Source organism: Miniopterus schreibersii (assembly GCF_964146895.1).
Source record: "Miniopterus schreibersii genome assembly, chromosome: 5".
Classification (NCBI taxonomy): Eukaryota; Metazoa; Chordata; class Mammalia; order Chiroptera; family Miniopteridae; genus Miniopterus; species Miniopterus schreibersii.
Window position 1 is genome coordinate 89664672 of NC_138106.1, and position 15458 is coordinate 89680129.

The 15458-nt window shown below is 51.5% G+C and overlaps 1 protein-coding gene across 2 annotated transcripts in view; it reads left to right on the forward strand.

Moving 5' to 3' along the window:
• The window catches only part of WNT7A (Wnt family member 7A), a 65590-nt gene extending 50477 nt beyond the window's left edge, over positions 1 to 15113 (forward strand). Inside the window, exons 4-5 of one of the 2 annotated variants that reach the window (XR_013998886.1) lie at positions 10990 to 11928; positions 13793 to 15113. Coding sequence is in view for 1 of the 2 variants with exons in the window: in XM_081138462.1 (XP_080994588.1) it covers positions 10990 to 11469 (480 nt within the window). In the remaining variant the exon portion in view is untranslated. Of the gene's footprint in view, positions 1 to 10989; positions 13367 to 13792 lie in introns of those variants that run through there. The other variant, XM_081138462.1, reaches the window with a different exon arrangement.
• The last annotated feature ends 345 nt before the right edge of the window (positions 15114 to 15458 follow it).

The following is a 15458-nucleotide window of genomic DNA, read 5'->3' on the forward strand; positions in this document are numbered from 1 at the left end:
TTGGCCTTTCGACCCTGACGCTGCCACCACTGGGTGTGCTCACTGAATGAGGAGGCAGCACGGAGGCTTACAAGGTGGTCAATGAGCCAGTGCCCAGCCAGGGTCTGGTAGATGGCACAGTTGGCAGTAACGGAAGAACGTTTAAGGAAGGGGTTACTTGCAGGAGTGCAGGCTGCATTAAGGGAATCCTCAGGGATTTGGTAGCACCAGGGCTGGGAGCTCTTACTACCTGGAGGCTTGAGGGGCAAGGAAGGGAGCAGAGTGGCTGGAGGCGAGGGGCCACTTGGCGGGAGCCGTGGCTGTAGTTAGGGGAACATGGAAACAGCCGCCGCAGGGCCCTCCACAGAGAGAGTCGGGGATAGATACCCTGGCCTCTCTCTTCCTGCCAAGTCTTCTGTGGGATTCCCGCTGGCTCATCCTCACTGGAGACTGGAGGGCGGGGAGCCCATGGGTGTAGTGCACACAGATGGCCTTTGGGGGCAGAGAAGGGGGCCCCGCAGAGACTTCCCAGCACACCCAGGCTCTCATGGGGCCTTGCCTTGACTCCAGCAGCACCCCACTTTGTTGGGCTCCTTAGGATGATGCCCATGAGGCCTCAGCATGGGGCATGGCCCATGCATGGTGCATGTGCACTAAGGGGGATGAGGGTTTGACTCCGTCAGTGCAGGTGGTTTGGGTCAAGTGCCGCCTGGAGATGAGAAGCATGGGTAGCTGAGGCTGGAGACCTGGGGGAGGAAGCCAGCCAGGCTTGAGCACCATCTTCCTGTCCCGAGTGCCTGGGAATCTCACCCAGGCAGGCCCTTCTGTGGAAACATCAGCCCAGGAGAGGAGGATCACGCACAGCAGAACTGGCACCTTCCTTCTGTGCTTCTTGACTGGAGCCCACCTTTCCCAGGTGATCCGACTCGGGGCTTGTTCAGAGAAACTTCGGGAACCAGGTGTCCTGGTGGGGAAAGGGTGGCTGGGTCTGATAGTGGGAGAAAGCACCAATGGTAACATGCGTGGGGGAGGACGCTGTAGGCACCCACAGCAGATGGGGAGAGAGAAGGTGGTGGGGCCTCTGAGAGATGTGCTGGGCCCCTGTGCCAGGATCTGGGCTGGGTGTTTACATTGGTAAGTTTTAAGATGAGTCGGCCTGGATGAGAGAGAAGGTGGGCGGGAGAGTGAAAGGCCAGAGCTTCTTTAGCGGGGTTCATGGCATTCACAGTGACCTCTGGGGGCAATGGACACTTCTGTAAGTCTGCAGCTACTGCCCCACCCTGAAATGGATTCCTGCCTGGGGATATCTGAGATTCCTGCCTGGGGACATCTGGGAGAACGTGGCAGACTTCAGTCAACCTGCTCCTCTCCTCACCCTTGCCTGCCTTATCCCTGTGTCCCTATCTTCTCTTGAAGAACTCCCACCAGCCCCTTCATTGTACTGGTGGGGGAAACTGAGACCCAGAGAAGGAAAGGGACTTGCCTGCAGCCGCACAGTCATATAGAGGCAGAAGCAGGACATCCAGCCAACTGCCCTTCCAGCTCATAACCCTGTTCCCCTCCCCTTGCCCTTCCAGACTGTGCCAGCTGATTCCCGTTCTCACTGAAGGAGATGAGGGAACCTCAGGTGACACACTGCACCAGGCCTTGATAGCCCTTCTCTCATTCAATTCCATTGTTCCCTTGGAGCAAAGACTTGCTGCTATTTTACAATGAGAGACTCACTGAAGATGCATTTGCTTCCAAGTAACAGAATTCCTTACTAGATGTGCTTTTTCTTGCAAAATGAGTCTGGGTATAGTTTCTTGCAGAGGCTCACCATCTTCTCGAGGGCCCAGCTGTTCCCACTCTCCCGCCTGCCATTGATTGCCACCTTCTCAGCCTCTGGGTCTCCTGCCTTTTGATGACAAGATAGCTGCCTAAGCTCCAAGAATCACATCTCACACCACGGTATTCAAAGATAAGAAACGGGAAGCCCTCCCCCACTTCCCGCTCTCGTCTCTCTTTTTAATCAGGTCTTATGTTTTCAGCCACCACAGCTGGAGGCAGGTAGGCTGAGATGAGAAAATGGAGATCTAGGCAAGAGTGAGCCCAGCTCCCTTTGGCCATTTCTGCCATCACCTGCATGTGGCAGCCAGAGATAGGGTTTGAATCAGGTTCTTGGGTTACCTGGCCTGACACTGGTGCTTTCTCCCCTGCTTCAGGCTGATTTTTGTCACAATGTGCTGCCATGTAGAGAATGGTTCTGATTGCCTGGGTCACTGCTCATCACCCAGGTGCAGATGGTCCAGAACTGACCCCTCCCTGCGGAGGAGCCAGGCTAGCCTCACTCTCCAGCCCTGGGGTCCTGGCCTCCCCAGGCCCTTTCAAGAAAAGCAGCCTTCAGCTTCCCAGATCTGCTTCAGGCTATGACCAAACCCACAAACTAAGACTGACTATTGGGTTACAAAAGTCACCTCCACCGTAAAGAGGAAAGGAGCTCTGTACTAGTTAGGGTATTTTAAGCTGTAAGGGACAGAAACCCAACTTGACCTTGCTTAAAAACAAAGGGAATTCATTAGTTTATGGAACTGAATGACCTTAGGGTACTGAATTCAAGTCCAGTTTGATCCATGGTGCAAATGATATTCCCAGGAAACAATTACATACACCCCCTACCCTCTCCTTTTCAGCTCTGCTTCTGTAGTTAACTCCGTTCCCAGACCCATGTGGTTGCAAGGTGCTTGTCCACACACAGCTCTGGCTCCTATATTCTCTCCTGTTCATTACTGAAGGGAAAGAACCAACAGTTGTTGTCCACTGTTTCACATGAATCCCCAGGGCTCCCCTAATTAGCTCTGACTGATCTGAGTCACAAGTCTATCCTTAGCTAAGAGCAGTGGGGTCTTAGCAATGACTGGTGGGAACCGGGAGTGATAACTGGTGGGATCTTGGTGCAATGACTGGTGGGAGCTGAGAATTATGACCAATGGGAGCTGAGGGAGATGACCAGTGGGATCTTGGAGTGGTGACCAATGGGACCTGGAATGATGACAGGTGGAGCTTTCGTTTTAGTGGCTGGGGAAACCTCACTGAGGAGTCGGTGTTTACAGAGCCCCAAAGGCCATGCCTGGCTTATTAGAAAACAAGGCACAAAGAGAAGGTGTCCAGAGCAGGAGAGATCCTGCCAGAGAAGTCCTGCTGGGGTTGGGTGGGGCAGGGACAGGAGAGCTCTGTGGGGGAGGTGGCATTTGTGGAGGTCCTCGAAGAATTGGTAAGCCAGGACACGTGGGAATGAATGGAACCACACTGCTGGAGGAGGGCGTGGCAGGAGTGACAGATCCCTTCGAGGTGGGAAAGTCCTCCTGGCCTGTGTCAGGGACATCAGGTTCTTCCCAGGGGAGGTGAGAGGGAGCAGTGGAATTGAGATGCCCTTCAGAATGCTGTGGAGGGTGACAGAACTTCCTGGTCACAGGAGCACCATGTGGCAGGGCCCATAGGGGGGTCACCATCTGACCTCTCTCCCGCAGAACCCTTGCTCCTCTGGGAAGTTCACTCCCTGGACCCCTGGGCAGCCTCAAGAGTCTGGGATGGCCCAGGAGGCCACTTTCAATAGGATCTATTTGGTATTACGAATCAAGAAATTTTCCAGAGCCAAGTTTCTCCCTAGGCCCCTCCCAGGCCTAAGAACCCCACCCTGGCAATTCTGGGCTCTGGGCAGTACCTGGTACATTGTTGGCACTTCCTGGGGGACCTGTCAGAAAGAGATTGATTTTCTACCTCCAGTGGTGTGGAAAATCCTTCCTGCTGCTCCAGGCAGGTTTGGGGCTGGGCTAGGGGACAAAGAAGCAGATTGAAAACAGCCACCCCCACCCATTGCAGGAATCCCCATTGCAGACCCCGGCTGCTGCTCCCACACACTCCCAGGACAGGGAGCTCATCACCCCTGCAGCTCCCTCCAACTAGGGTCCCAGTTTTGCCTCCCACTCACCCTGCCCTGAGATAGGCCTGAGGAGTGTAGGGGGCAGTAACCAGGGCAGAAACTGCCTTCTCTAGCTCCAGCTTCTTCAGTTTGGGGTCTTTAGCCCCCTCCTCTACACATGCTCTATCTGTTTCTGTCTATCTGCTGTGGTATAGGCCAGTTCTGGAAATCACATAGCAAGACAGTATCCTTCCTTATTGAGGGCCATAGACCTCAGTTAATATGGCCTCAGATGGTTGGCTTTTTAGTAGCCTCTTAGTTCATGTTGAACTGTAGTCATCTAAAGCTTTAAATTGTTCTGTGTCTCCCATCTTAGCTTTTGCAGGGGTGATGCCAAATAGCATGCAGCAGGAGTTTAGTATAAAAGGAAAGAGCAAGTGAATGAATGTTTCACATAGGAAAAGATACTCTAGGTCCTTCTTTGCCTTGTACCTAGTCAGCACTTTTTCCATGCCCAGCAAGTCTCTGCCAGAGGCTGGGAGATGGAGGCTCTGGTCTCTTAAGCACGTGGGGTGCTCCAGAGCAGAGGCTGAGATGGAGTTCCAGGTTCAAGCTGTTTATTAGGGATGGGGGCGGGGGGGGGGGGGAGAGGAGAGGAGCAGGACTGGGCAGAAGTGGAGCTGGATGCTGGCCAGGCAGTGCTTTGTTGGGAACTCTGGAGCAAGTACAAGTACTGCCCATCAGAGTGGCCAGACTTTGAGACCCCTGCCTCTCTCTGTCCCGGCTGCAAGCTGGGGGAAAGGCTGCAGTTCTTTGCCGCGGGGACAGACCCTGAAGGAGATGACCATGGGATGATGTGTGCTGATTCCACCCTAGTTCTGAGTGTGCTGGCGCTGGCTCCTGTGGGCTTGCAAGACCAGGTGTGAAACATTCATGGACTTGCGAGCTGAACCTCTGGTAGCTTAAAATCAAGGCCCCTCCCCCCTTTTTTTTGAGAGCTGAATTACAAGCACACCACTACCTGTAGCTATGAAGAAAGACTCCTGTTGAAGGGGGGTCTGGGTAGTATATCTCCGTGTCCACCACAAAGAGCTGTTGGCCTGATGAGGAATGCTGATAGGCGGACAGTCGTCGCAGGGTGAAAAGTACTCAACAGCCCAGGACAGCTATGGAAACCATGAGGGAGTCACTGCTCTGGCAATCAGGGAAGGCTTTGTGGAGGAGGTGACTTTTTCTGACATGGTAGAATATTCAAAAGATACAAAAGGCAATCAATCCCATGAAAAATAAGACTCCCATCCACCTGGTCATCCTATCCACTTCAGGCCTTCCAGCCAGAGGCAGCCACTGTTGCCAACTTCTCAAGTATTCTTCCAGAGATATTATTCTGTGCTCTTGTGAACACACATACACAAGTCTTTTCTTTCTCACACAAATGAGCTCATGTCCTGTGTCATGTTCTGCACCTTGCTTTCTTCTGTTAGCCATGTATCTTGTAGATCAGTCCTCATTAGTAAGTAAAGAGCTGCCTCATTCTAACAGCCGCAGGACGTCCCAGTTTATAGATTCACCTCAGTTACATAACTAGGCCCCACTGGTGGATCTTTAGATTCTTTAGGCCTTTTGGTACCTCAGCTACTGCCCCTGTGAGGCTCTTTGTCATTTTGCACAGGCACGAGTCTCCCCGGAGGGTACATATTCCATAGTGGAATTGCTGGGTGGAGCATCTGTAATGACAGCAAATATTGGCCTTCCAGGTAAGGAATAGCAGGTTCAAGGCCAAGAGGTGGACATGGAAGAAAGAGCATGCGACTGGGAATCAAGAGGACAGGGCTCATTCTGGGCTCTGCCATGGAGGGGTGGGGTGGAGCCCCTGCAGTTGTGGCTAGTATTATGGGCACGTTCAGACTAGGAAGGTAAGGGGAGTTTACAAAGAGAGTGCTGTCCAACAGCTTATGAATGGGTGGATGGATTGTGGCATATCCGTCCAATGGAATATTATTCAGCCAAGAAAAGGAATGAAGCCATGAAAAGGAAGGAAAGGAACTAGGCACACAAAAGGCCACATCCGTATGGTTCCATTTATATGAAATGCCTAGAGTAGGCAGGTAAATAAAGACAGAAGGCAGATTAGTGTTTGCCTGGAACTGAGAGGAGGGAGAAAAGGGGAGTGACTACTAGTGGATATGGAGTTTCTTTTAGGGGAATGAAAATGTTCTAAAATTAGAATTGATGATTACACAACTCTGAATATACTAAAACCCACTGAATTGTACACTTGAAGTTAGTGAATTATATGGTGTGTTAATTATATTATAAGAAAGCTGTGTTTGTGTAAGAGGGATTGCTAACAAAACAGAGGACAGTGTTGAAGGAACTGAAAGGGATGGTGGCACCCTGGCTCTGTCCACAGTGAGGAGCATTACTTCTTAAGCCTGAAGTCCAGGAGGCTGGACTGCTGGAACCCTGGGGCTGTCCTGAGAGGAATTCCAAGCAGGAGCTGTGACCTTTGATAGGGGACATAGCCATCCTGTGGGGCCAGCATCGAGGAGCAGGAGGAGTAGTGGCCAGGACTTTCCTCCTGCCCTCTCAGCTCCCCCCAGTGCCTTCTATCTGCCAGACCCACCTGGAAGCCACACGGGTGCATTTAGGTCATCCCACAACCCAAATGCCCGGGGCCCAATCAGTCACCTATAGGAACGGGCAGGGTGCTGGAGCTAAAAAGCGCATTGGTGAGCCCTGCAGTCTCACCTGGGGCCTGGAGCGGGAGGGGGAAGTGCGGGGAGTGGTCTGGAGAAACATGAGGTCTTGCATACTCTGAACTTGGGTCCCGTCCTTTCTCCAAGCCTCAGTTTTTTTCACCTGTGAAATGGAATGAAAATGCTCATCTCTCAGGAGGTGTAAGAAAATCCAGTTCTGTTAGAGCTCTGAAAACACTTTGTGTAGGTTAAAGAGCAGCATGGATAGAAGGCTAAGATTGCCAGAGAGAGTCAGAGTGGCCTTGGAAATCAACTAGTTCAAACTCATGAGTTCAAATGGGGAAACCAAGGCCCAGGGAAAGCACCTAAGTCTCAGCTCCAGAAACAATTCCTACATACAGCTTCTCTGCTGAGATCTTGTTTTTAATAGACTTTATTTTTCAGAGCAATTGTAGGTTCACAGCAAAACTGAGCAGAAGGTGCAGAGAGCTCCTGTATATCCCCTGTCCCACGTGCATACTGCACGCTCTCTGTGCGGGTGGAACATGTGTTGCAACCAGTGTCAGATCTTTTTAAAGTCATAAATTCTGCTCCACTGCCTTCCCTGTCCACTCACAATACAATCTCATCTCCTGGCCCAGGGAGACAGGACGACTAACTGTCATGTGGTGGCCTAGACAGGATTGTGGAACAGAAAAGGGGCATGAGGTATAAACCAGAGAAACCTGAATAAGTATTGACTTCGGTTAATAATAATGTATTAATATTAACTCATGAATTGTAACATTCACCACACTAATGTAAGATGTTAAGGTGTATGGAAACTCTTCACAATTTTTCTATAAATATAAAACTGTTTTAAAAAATAAAGCTTGTTTTAAAAACACTGAATAAGAAAAAAATGCCCCCTCCTTGGCACAGTCCGTGGAGTCTGGGTGAGGCCTCCACCTGTGCCACCTCAGCACCCTGCCTGTTGCTGCAGTCACCACGCCGCAGGTAACAGCCATGGCCCGCCCTGCAGCGGCCTCAGGCCTTTCCCTGAGTTCTTCAAGTGGAACGGCAGTGAGACGCTGCGTCTGTGCTGCCACATGGTGCCCTCTCGCTGTCTCCCTCTGCTCAGGTCATCTCGGGGCGGCTGTCCTCTCATCAGGGGCACGCAGCCTGCCCCCCTTCCTCACTCTCCAGCCCCTACTCCTGTTCCAGTTTCTTCTCCTCACTTATTTTATTATTTGAACCAGTTACCTGTCCCCCTCTACCCCATAGAATGGCAGCAGCTCTGTCCCTCTTTCCTCTGCTGAGTCCCCAATCCTCACCTGATGCCAGTACATAGTAAGTGCTCAGTTTGTCCCCTAAGTTCCTGTGAAGGTCAGTCCCCAGACCTGTACTAACTGACCAGCAGTGACAGGTGCGAGTGAGTGGGGCTTGTGGCTGGAACGGGGGCACAGCCCCTCATTGTGTCACTTGGGGCCTGGTGGTTTTCAGGCCCCAAACCCCATGGAGGTGACAGGCAGAAGAGCTAGGTGTGTGCGAAGCCTGCTGAGACCAGACTTCTGGCCTTGCGGATGTATTTTCTCATTTCTTTCTTTTTGCACCGAGGCATTTCTGCATCACAGGATGGTAAAATGGTAGACCTCAGCAGTCTTATGGCACTGGTCTTTAAGCTGGACTCAGGAGTGCAGCCAGGGGCATAAAATATTGACAAGGATTCATACCAGCAGTTCCAAGCCCCTCCTTCTCCACCAGGCTTCCTCCCCTGGGTCCTCCGACTTCCCCCCACCCAGCAGCACAGGGTGGGTGCTCAGGTGGTTGCTGGGGCTGGGCATGCAGTTGTGGGAGAGCTGGAGTGCACCCTGTTGGCGAATTTACCTCTGGGCATTTCCTAAGAGAAACTACTATGTACCAGGAACTGGAGTCACATCATCTAGAGCCTGCAAAGCCTTCCACTGCTCTGTCCCTATTTCCTTTGCTGAGTCCCCAATCCTTGCATGATGCCAGCACATAGTAGGTGCTCAGTTTCACAATCTAGACTCTTCAAGCGTAAAGGAATCAATCCCTGGAAGTCCTCTTGGGCAGTTCAGAAGCTGGTAGGCAGCCTGGCCTCTGGGGGTGGGGAAAGATTGTGCAAAGAATGCAGCGTTGTCCCAGACACACTTCCTCTGCTGCTGTCCCCTGCCTCGGGAAGGGGCTTGCTGCCTGTCTGTAATTTCCATCTGGGTGACCAGTCCTGGCCGGGAGGGCTGTGATTAAGCTCAGCTTAATTTGGACATAATGTGATCGCTGAGACTCTCAAGACGCAGGGTTTGCAGGGTTAACAAGCTGGTGTCATCTGATTAGGTGCCCACACAGATACCACCACAGCCTGAGACAGCCACAGAGGAAGAGGGAGGCCGTGCGGGGACATGTGCACCCAGCCGGGCCCAGGAGCCTGGCCTTTCGCACTGGGGCTCAATGCCCAGCGTCCATCTCAATGAAAACATTTGGTGTCACACAGGGGCAAATACAGCCCCTTGGGTTCTCACTAAAACCTACCTTCCAGTGACTTTTTTTAAACCAACTTTATTGAGATATAATTCACATAATATACAGTGCACTCATTTAAAGTGTGCAGTTCAACACTTTAAAGAATATTCTCAGGTATGTGCAACCATCCCCACAATCAGTTTTAGAATCTTTTCATTACCTCAAAAAGAAGCCTGTACCCTTTAGCAGTCACTCCCCATTTCCCCTTCCTGCTCCCAGCCCATAGTCCACCGTCTGTCTCTAGATTCGCCTCTTCTGGACACCCCATACGAACGCAGTCATGTCATACGTGACCTTCTCCGACTGGCTTCTCTCACTTAGCGCATGTTTTCAAGGTCCATCTATGTAGTAGCAGGTGTCAGTACTTCATTCTTTTTTATGGCTGAATAATATTCCATTTATGGCTAGATCACATTTTATCTACTCATTGGTTGATGGACATTGTGGTTTTGATGTGTATTCCCTGATGATTAGTGATGTTGAGGATCTTTCCACATGCTTACTGGCCATTATATCCATTGCATTCTTGTAAATTGCAAGATATAGCTTACATGGAAAAAAATAGCACAGAGACCATCTGTGTTTATTTAAAAGAATAATTATAAACACCCATATCTAGGAACGGGACACTGCCAGAGCCCCAGAAGCCTCCTGGGTGACCCTGACCAACGCAGCCCCTGCCTAGGCTGCAGGGACAAGCGCCACCTCAGTATCTGTGCTCCTCGTCTCTACTTTCCATGCCCCCTCTGTGTGCCCTCAACATCACAGTCCAGTTTTGCCAACTTTTGAACTTGATACAGGTGAAACAGTTCTGTGGAAGTCTTTCATTGCTTCCGTCCCTCCCTGCTGTGTTTCTGAGGTTGACTTCTGTTCGGGTGGCTTGCTGTAGCTGTTCACTGTCACTGCCCCACTGTGTCCTGTGGCATACGTAGGCCCCAGTTCATCCTTTCTTCCATGGCAGAGGGATGTGTGGACGGTGCCCCTCCTGGAGCTATCATGAAAGCTGCTGCTCTGAGCATCCTGGAGCCTCTTCCTTTGCTCACAGCAGGTTCCTCTAGGCTCTTCCCCTGCACACAGCAGGTTCCTCTAGGCTCTTCCCCTGCACACAGCAGGTTCCTCTAGGCTCTTCCCCTGCTCACAGCAGGTTTCTCTAGGCTCTTCCCCTGCACACAGCAGATTCCTCTAGGCTCTTCCCCTGCACACAGCAGATTCCTCTAGGCTCTTCCCCTGCACACAGCAGGTTCCTCTAGGCTCTTCCTCTGCACACAGCAGGTTCCTCTAGGCTCTACAGCATGCAAGCAGCTCGGACGCCTGTGCCTCTGCAGCTTTCTCAGACACGATGTGTTTGCACTCCTGCCACCAGTGTGGGTGAGTTCCAGGGGCTCCACAGCCTTGCCCACACTCAGTAGCGTCGGGAAACATTCCGAACGTCCCCCCTCATCGCTCTGTCGAAGTCTCTTGCTGCACTAAAATCTCAGTGCACCAGGCTGTCATGCCTCAGGAACACCTGCCTAACCCTGCCCCCTACACCCATCACACCTCCGAGCCTCGCTCTTTTCCCAGCTTTTCAGGCCAAGGCAGACAGGCAGCTGGCCACCGGGGAGCTCTCTTCTCATGGACGACCAAAGGGGACACCTGTGTTATTTGGGTGGCTACTCATCCGTAGCAGCTCCACGTGCGTGAAGGTCCTGTGAGGGTGCTGGCACATAGCATGTGCTCTGTCACATTAGGTGTCCTGATACCAGAGACTCAACCAGCCAAGGTCTCTGAGTTTCCTGAACCAAAAAGAAAAACAAAAGCTGAACCCCGCCCGTGAGGCGGGGAGTGGGCCGGGAGGGCGGGGTCGTGCGTGCAGTGACTGTGCTGTGCTCCTTCCTGCCCACCCCGCAGATCCTGGAGGAGAACATGAAGCTGGAGTGCAAGTGCCACGGCGTGTCGGGCTCCTGCACCACCAAGACCTGCTGGACCACGCTGCCCCAGTTCCGCGAGCTGGGCTACGTGCTCAAGGGCAAGTACAACGAGGCGGTGCACGTGGAGCCCGTGCGGGCCAGCCGCAACAAGCGGCCCGCCTTCCTGAAGGTCAAGAAGCCGCTGTCCTACCGCAAGCCCATGGACACCGACCTGGTGTACATCGAGAAGTCGCCCAACTACTGCGAGGAGGACCCCGTGACGGGCAGCGTGGGCACACAGGGCCGCGCCTGCAACAAGACGGCGCCCCAGGCCAGCGGCTGTGACCTCATGTGCTGTGGCCGTGGCTACAACACGCACCAGTACGCCCGCGTGTGGCAGTGCAACTGCAAGTTCCACTGGTGCTGCTACGTGAAGTGCAACACCTGCAGCGAGCACACCGAGGTGTACACGTGCAAATGAGCCCCAGGCGCCCTGCGGGCCGGGGGCCCGCTGCGGGGAGGCCGTGTCCCCCTGCCCTCGCCCTGGCAGGTCACTTCCCAGATCCTCCTAGGGCTGCAGGGGCGCGGAGCTTGTCTTTTCTGCTACAGAGGCACCTGCAAGGGTTCCTCAGACGCCTGTGGGTAAGGGCCCTCCGCAGCCCTGAGGATTCCAGCCGCCCCCTCCCCCCGGGCCTGCTCACCCGACCTGGACACTGCCTGGGGCTCCTTGGCTCAGCCGAGCCTTTCGCAGCAGGAACCCTGGATCCTTGGGCCTCATCATAGCAATATTTAACAATTTATTCTGATTTTTTTAAATAATATTAATTTATTTAATTAAAAAGAATCCTTCCGCCTGGTCAGGATCCGTATTCTGCAAAGCAGACTGTTTGCTTTCTTTGCAGGAAGATTTTGTCGCTAGGACAAGGAGCCAACTAGAAACGTACGTAATTATTCTTCATGCGAATATTTCAACTAGCTGACTCTGCAAGTGCCCTCTGCACTGGGTGGTTAAGGTCAGAGCAGATGTCCTTTATACATATATAGATATATATACACACTTTTTTTTGCTGTTTGCTGCTACTTACCCAGAAATTTAAGCTGGCCTAAGTTTGGAAATGTTTTTCAGAATGTGTTCCCCACCCCTAGTCCTCCCCAACTTGAACTTCACCATCAGAAATCCAGTTTGGAATATATGGAAAGAGGAAAGATAATAATAAAAACTCCCAGCAGTTTTCATATTTTGGAAAGTGAGCCACTGGATAAGAGAATATTTTGTAAAAGACTATTTTTATATGAATACTTTATTTATATTGAATCTGGCAGTATCATCCCATGGCCTGTGCTTCTTCTTAGTCCCAGGACTTGCTCTGGGGTAAGGAGGGGCAAGGCCTGGGTGTCGCGTCAGATCCCACGAGGACCCTCACATGACTGGGTTTTCAAGTTCTCTTGGCCAAATGTGCAAAAGCAGCCAGTGGATGCCTGGGCTGTGGTATCATCATGTTACCTGGAAAAGGAATTAGATCCCCAGCCTCAACCTATTAAGCTCAGGCCTTTAGAGCAAGGTCACTGAGTGGTGACCTCATGATGAGCCACGTGGTGGGCAGGTCTGTGCCCTCAGCACTGTGTGACGATCACAGGGACTCGGTCATTGTCACTTGGCAGGAGCCAGTTCAGGGAGCCTATCCTTCACTAGGATGCCCCCCATTGCTGTGCTTCCTGGGGGACAGGGGTGAGGCACAGTCCTCGGTTATAAGGGAAAAAAGCTGGGGTGAGGGGTCCCATGAGCTGCTGGGCTTCCTGGATATTACAGTCCTAGGGCAGATGGAGAGGGAGAGGTATAGGTGAGGCCTCTCTGCTCTGGGTCCACCTTCTTCTAGCACCTCGCTACTTAGAAAGCTGTCCTCCAGGAGGCGGTGGATGTTCTGTGTGTGTGTGTGTGTGTGTGTGTGACTATAGGGAGTCTTGGGGTAGTCATGTGACTTGTGCTTTCAAGTACCTCTTGTGTGCTCCTGTGTGTACCCAACTATATGTTTCTCTCCATCAGTGTGCCTGAAAGATTCGGGTGGTGTGTGGACGTGGGTGTGTGCTGTGCACCTCTGCTTGTGGTGTTTAGTCAGACCTTTGGCAATTGTGTTGCGCCACTAAGAGATGGCACCTCTGAACTCTATGCCCACAGACACTGGTTAAACCCAGGTATCTCTGAGATCACAGCCCCATTGCCCCATGCACTGGGAGCCTCTCCGTGTCTAGGCTATATGGGACACTCCAATGTCAGCACTGGGCCTGGATCCCAGCACAGACAAATAAACTGGCTGGACAGTTGGTTGGCTTCTTCCCTTGGACCATTTTTTTCTTCTTTACTTGGGTGTCAGGATGGATAGGCGTGAAGGAATGAGGGTGGGTGGGTGGGTGGATGGTGGATAGGTGGATGGACACGTGGGTGGGTGGATGGGTGGGTAATGGATGGATGGGTGGATGGGTGGATGGATGGGTGAATAGATGGGTGGATAATGGATGGGTGTATGGATGGGTAGATGGATGAATGAATAGACAGATGGATAACTGATGGATAGATGGGTGGGTGGGTGGGTGGATGGGTAGATGAATAGATGAGTGGATAATGGATGCATGGGTGGATGGATGAATAGATGGGTGGATAATGGATGGATGGGTGGATGAGTAGATGGGCTGATGGGTAGATGAATGGGTGAGTGGACCAGTAGGTGGGTGGGCCAATGGTTAAGGGAAGAGAAAATGCAAAAGTTTCTTGAAGTTCCCTATGTCATAGTTTATCTCTGCCTTAGAAAACCTACAGTGTCTACTGTGAGCAAAGAGGCCTCAAACACCTGAGAATGATGGAGATTCTGATCATGTCCCAGATGTCATCACATAAAGGTGGTATCAGAAGCCACACCATGCCTTGTCTTACTGTTCAGATGAGGAATGGGCCTGGCCGGGGGGCAGCTGGGTTTGTGAGAGAAAGGCCAGGTCAGCTGCCAGCCTATCACTTCGCTCCTTAGCACACTGTTAGTTTCCACCTAGGGGCCTGCCCTCCCTCCGAGGTGCCCAGCTCAGCTGTGCTCCAAAACCCAGTTTCTCCATCTGTAAAGTGGGATAAAAATACCTACCTCCCAGGGCTGTGATGAGCGTTCCCCCAGCAATGATTGTATGGCAGTGTGAGTTTCAAAGCAATGGATGGATGCTAAATATTATCATTATTTATTATTATTGTTACTACGATTACTATTCTCTCCATAATGATAAGATTCTTCAAAATAGCTTATGATAATAAATATTTCTCTCTGTGTTAGGCAGAGGTATTTCCCCATCTTTGCTTTATTCCTAAAGTGGCTTTTCAATAAAACTGCTATTAAAAAAGCAAAAATCTTAAGAAGCTGAAACAAAAAATCAGAAAGTCCAGGACTAGAATGTGGAAACCTCAGGGCCTAGGCGGATACCGATGGTGAGGAGTGAGCTGCTCAACACAAGCCCATTGTAGCTGCAGGAGACCGTGGGCCTCCGCATAGCTAGGCCCTCCGATTTTTTTAAATCCTTACCTGAGGATATGTTTTTATTGATTTTTAGAGAGAGGGGAGAGACAGAGACAGAGACATCGATGCAAGACAGAAACATTGATGCCCCTGTACATGCCTTGACCAGGAGTTGAACCTGCAACCTAGGTATGTGCCCTGACCAGGAATCGAACCCACAACCTTTTGGTTCACGGAATGATGCTCCTACCAAGCAAGCCACTTGGCGAGCATATCTCCTACTTTTTGATATGTTAACAAACACCATGAGGATGAGCAAAACAGGACTGCAAGCTGAACTTGGCCTGGTGCCACCATGTGCAGCTTCTGACTTGGCCCCAATCTCATTGTAGAGATGGAGAAACTGAGGTTCAGAGAGGGGCGGGGCTTCACGCAAGGCGGCATAGCAAGCCCAGCAGAGGGAAGAGCAAACAGGACTTGTGCCTCCTGGAAAGGCACACGTGTATCCCTGAGGCAACAGGACAGTGCGGGGGCGGAGGGATGAAATTCCTGCTTGTTCCGACTACACACAAGGTGGGCCAAAGTAGGGTTACAGTCATGAGTACGCAAAGCACAGAATTTATTTTTGTATTATTATTTATTAATTATTGTATTATTTGTCATATGAACAACTATAAACCTACTTTTGCACCACCCTGTGTGTGTTCTCAAGTGTGTGTGCAAATGCACTCAACGTCCTTCTGGACTTAAGTTTAGAACCAGCTCAAGGCTCCACAGGGTGAAGGGCCTGTGCCCTCAACTACTCTGCAAGGGGTGCCCTTGCAGCCAGCCTGGGGAACCCCAAAATCTCTCATTCTCCCACCCAAACCCCTTCAATCAAGGAAATCCCTTAGCAAGACCTGGGTCAGAGGAGTCCTGGGTTGACGCGTTTCTGCCTGAGTTGGAGCTGTCCCCTGCAGTCTTCAAGGAAAGTTTGTGA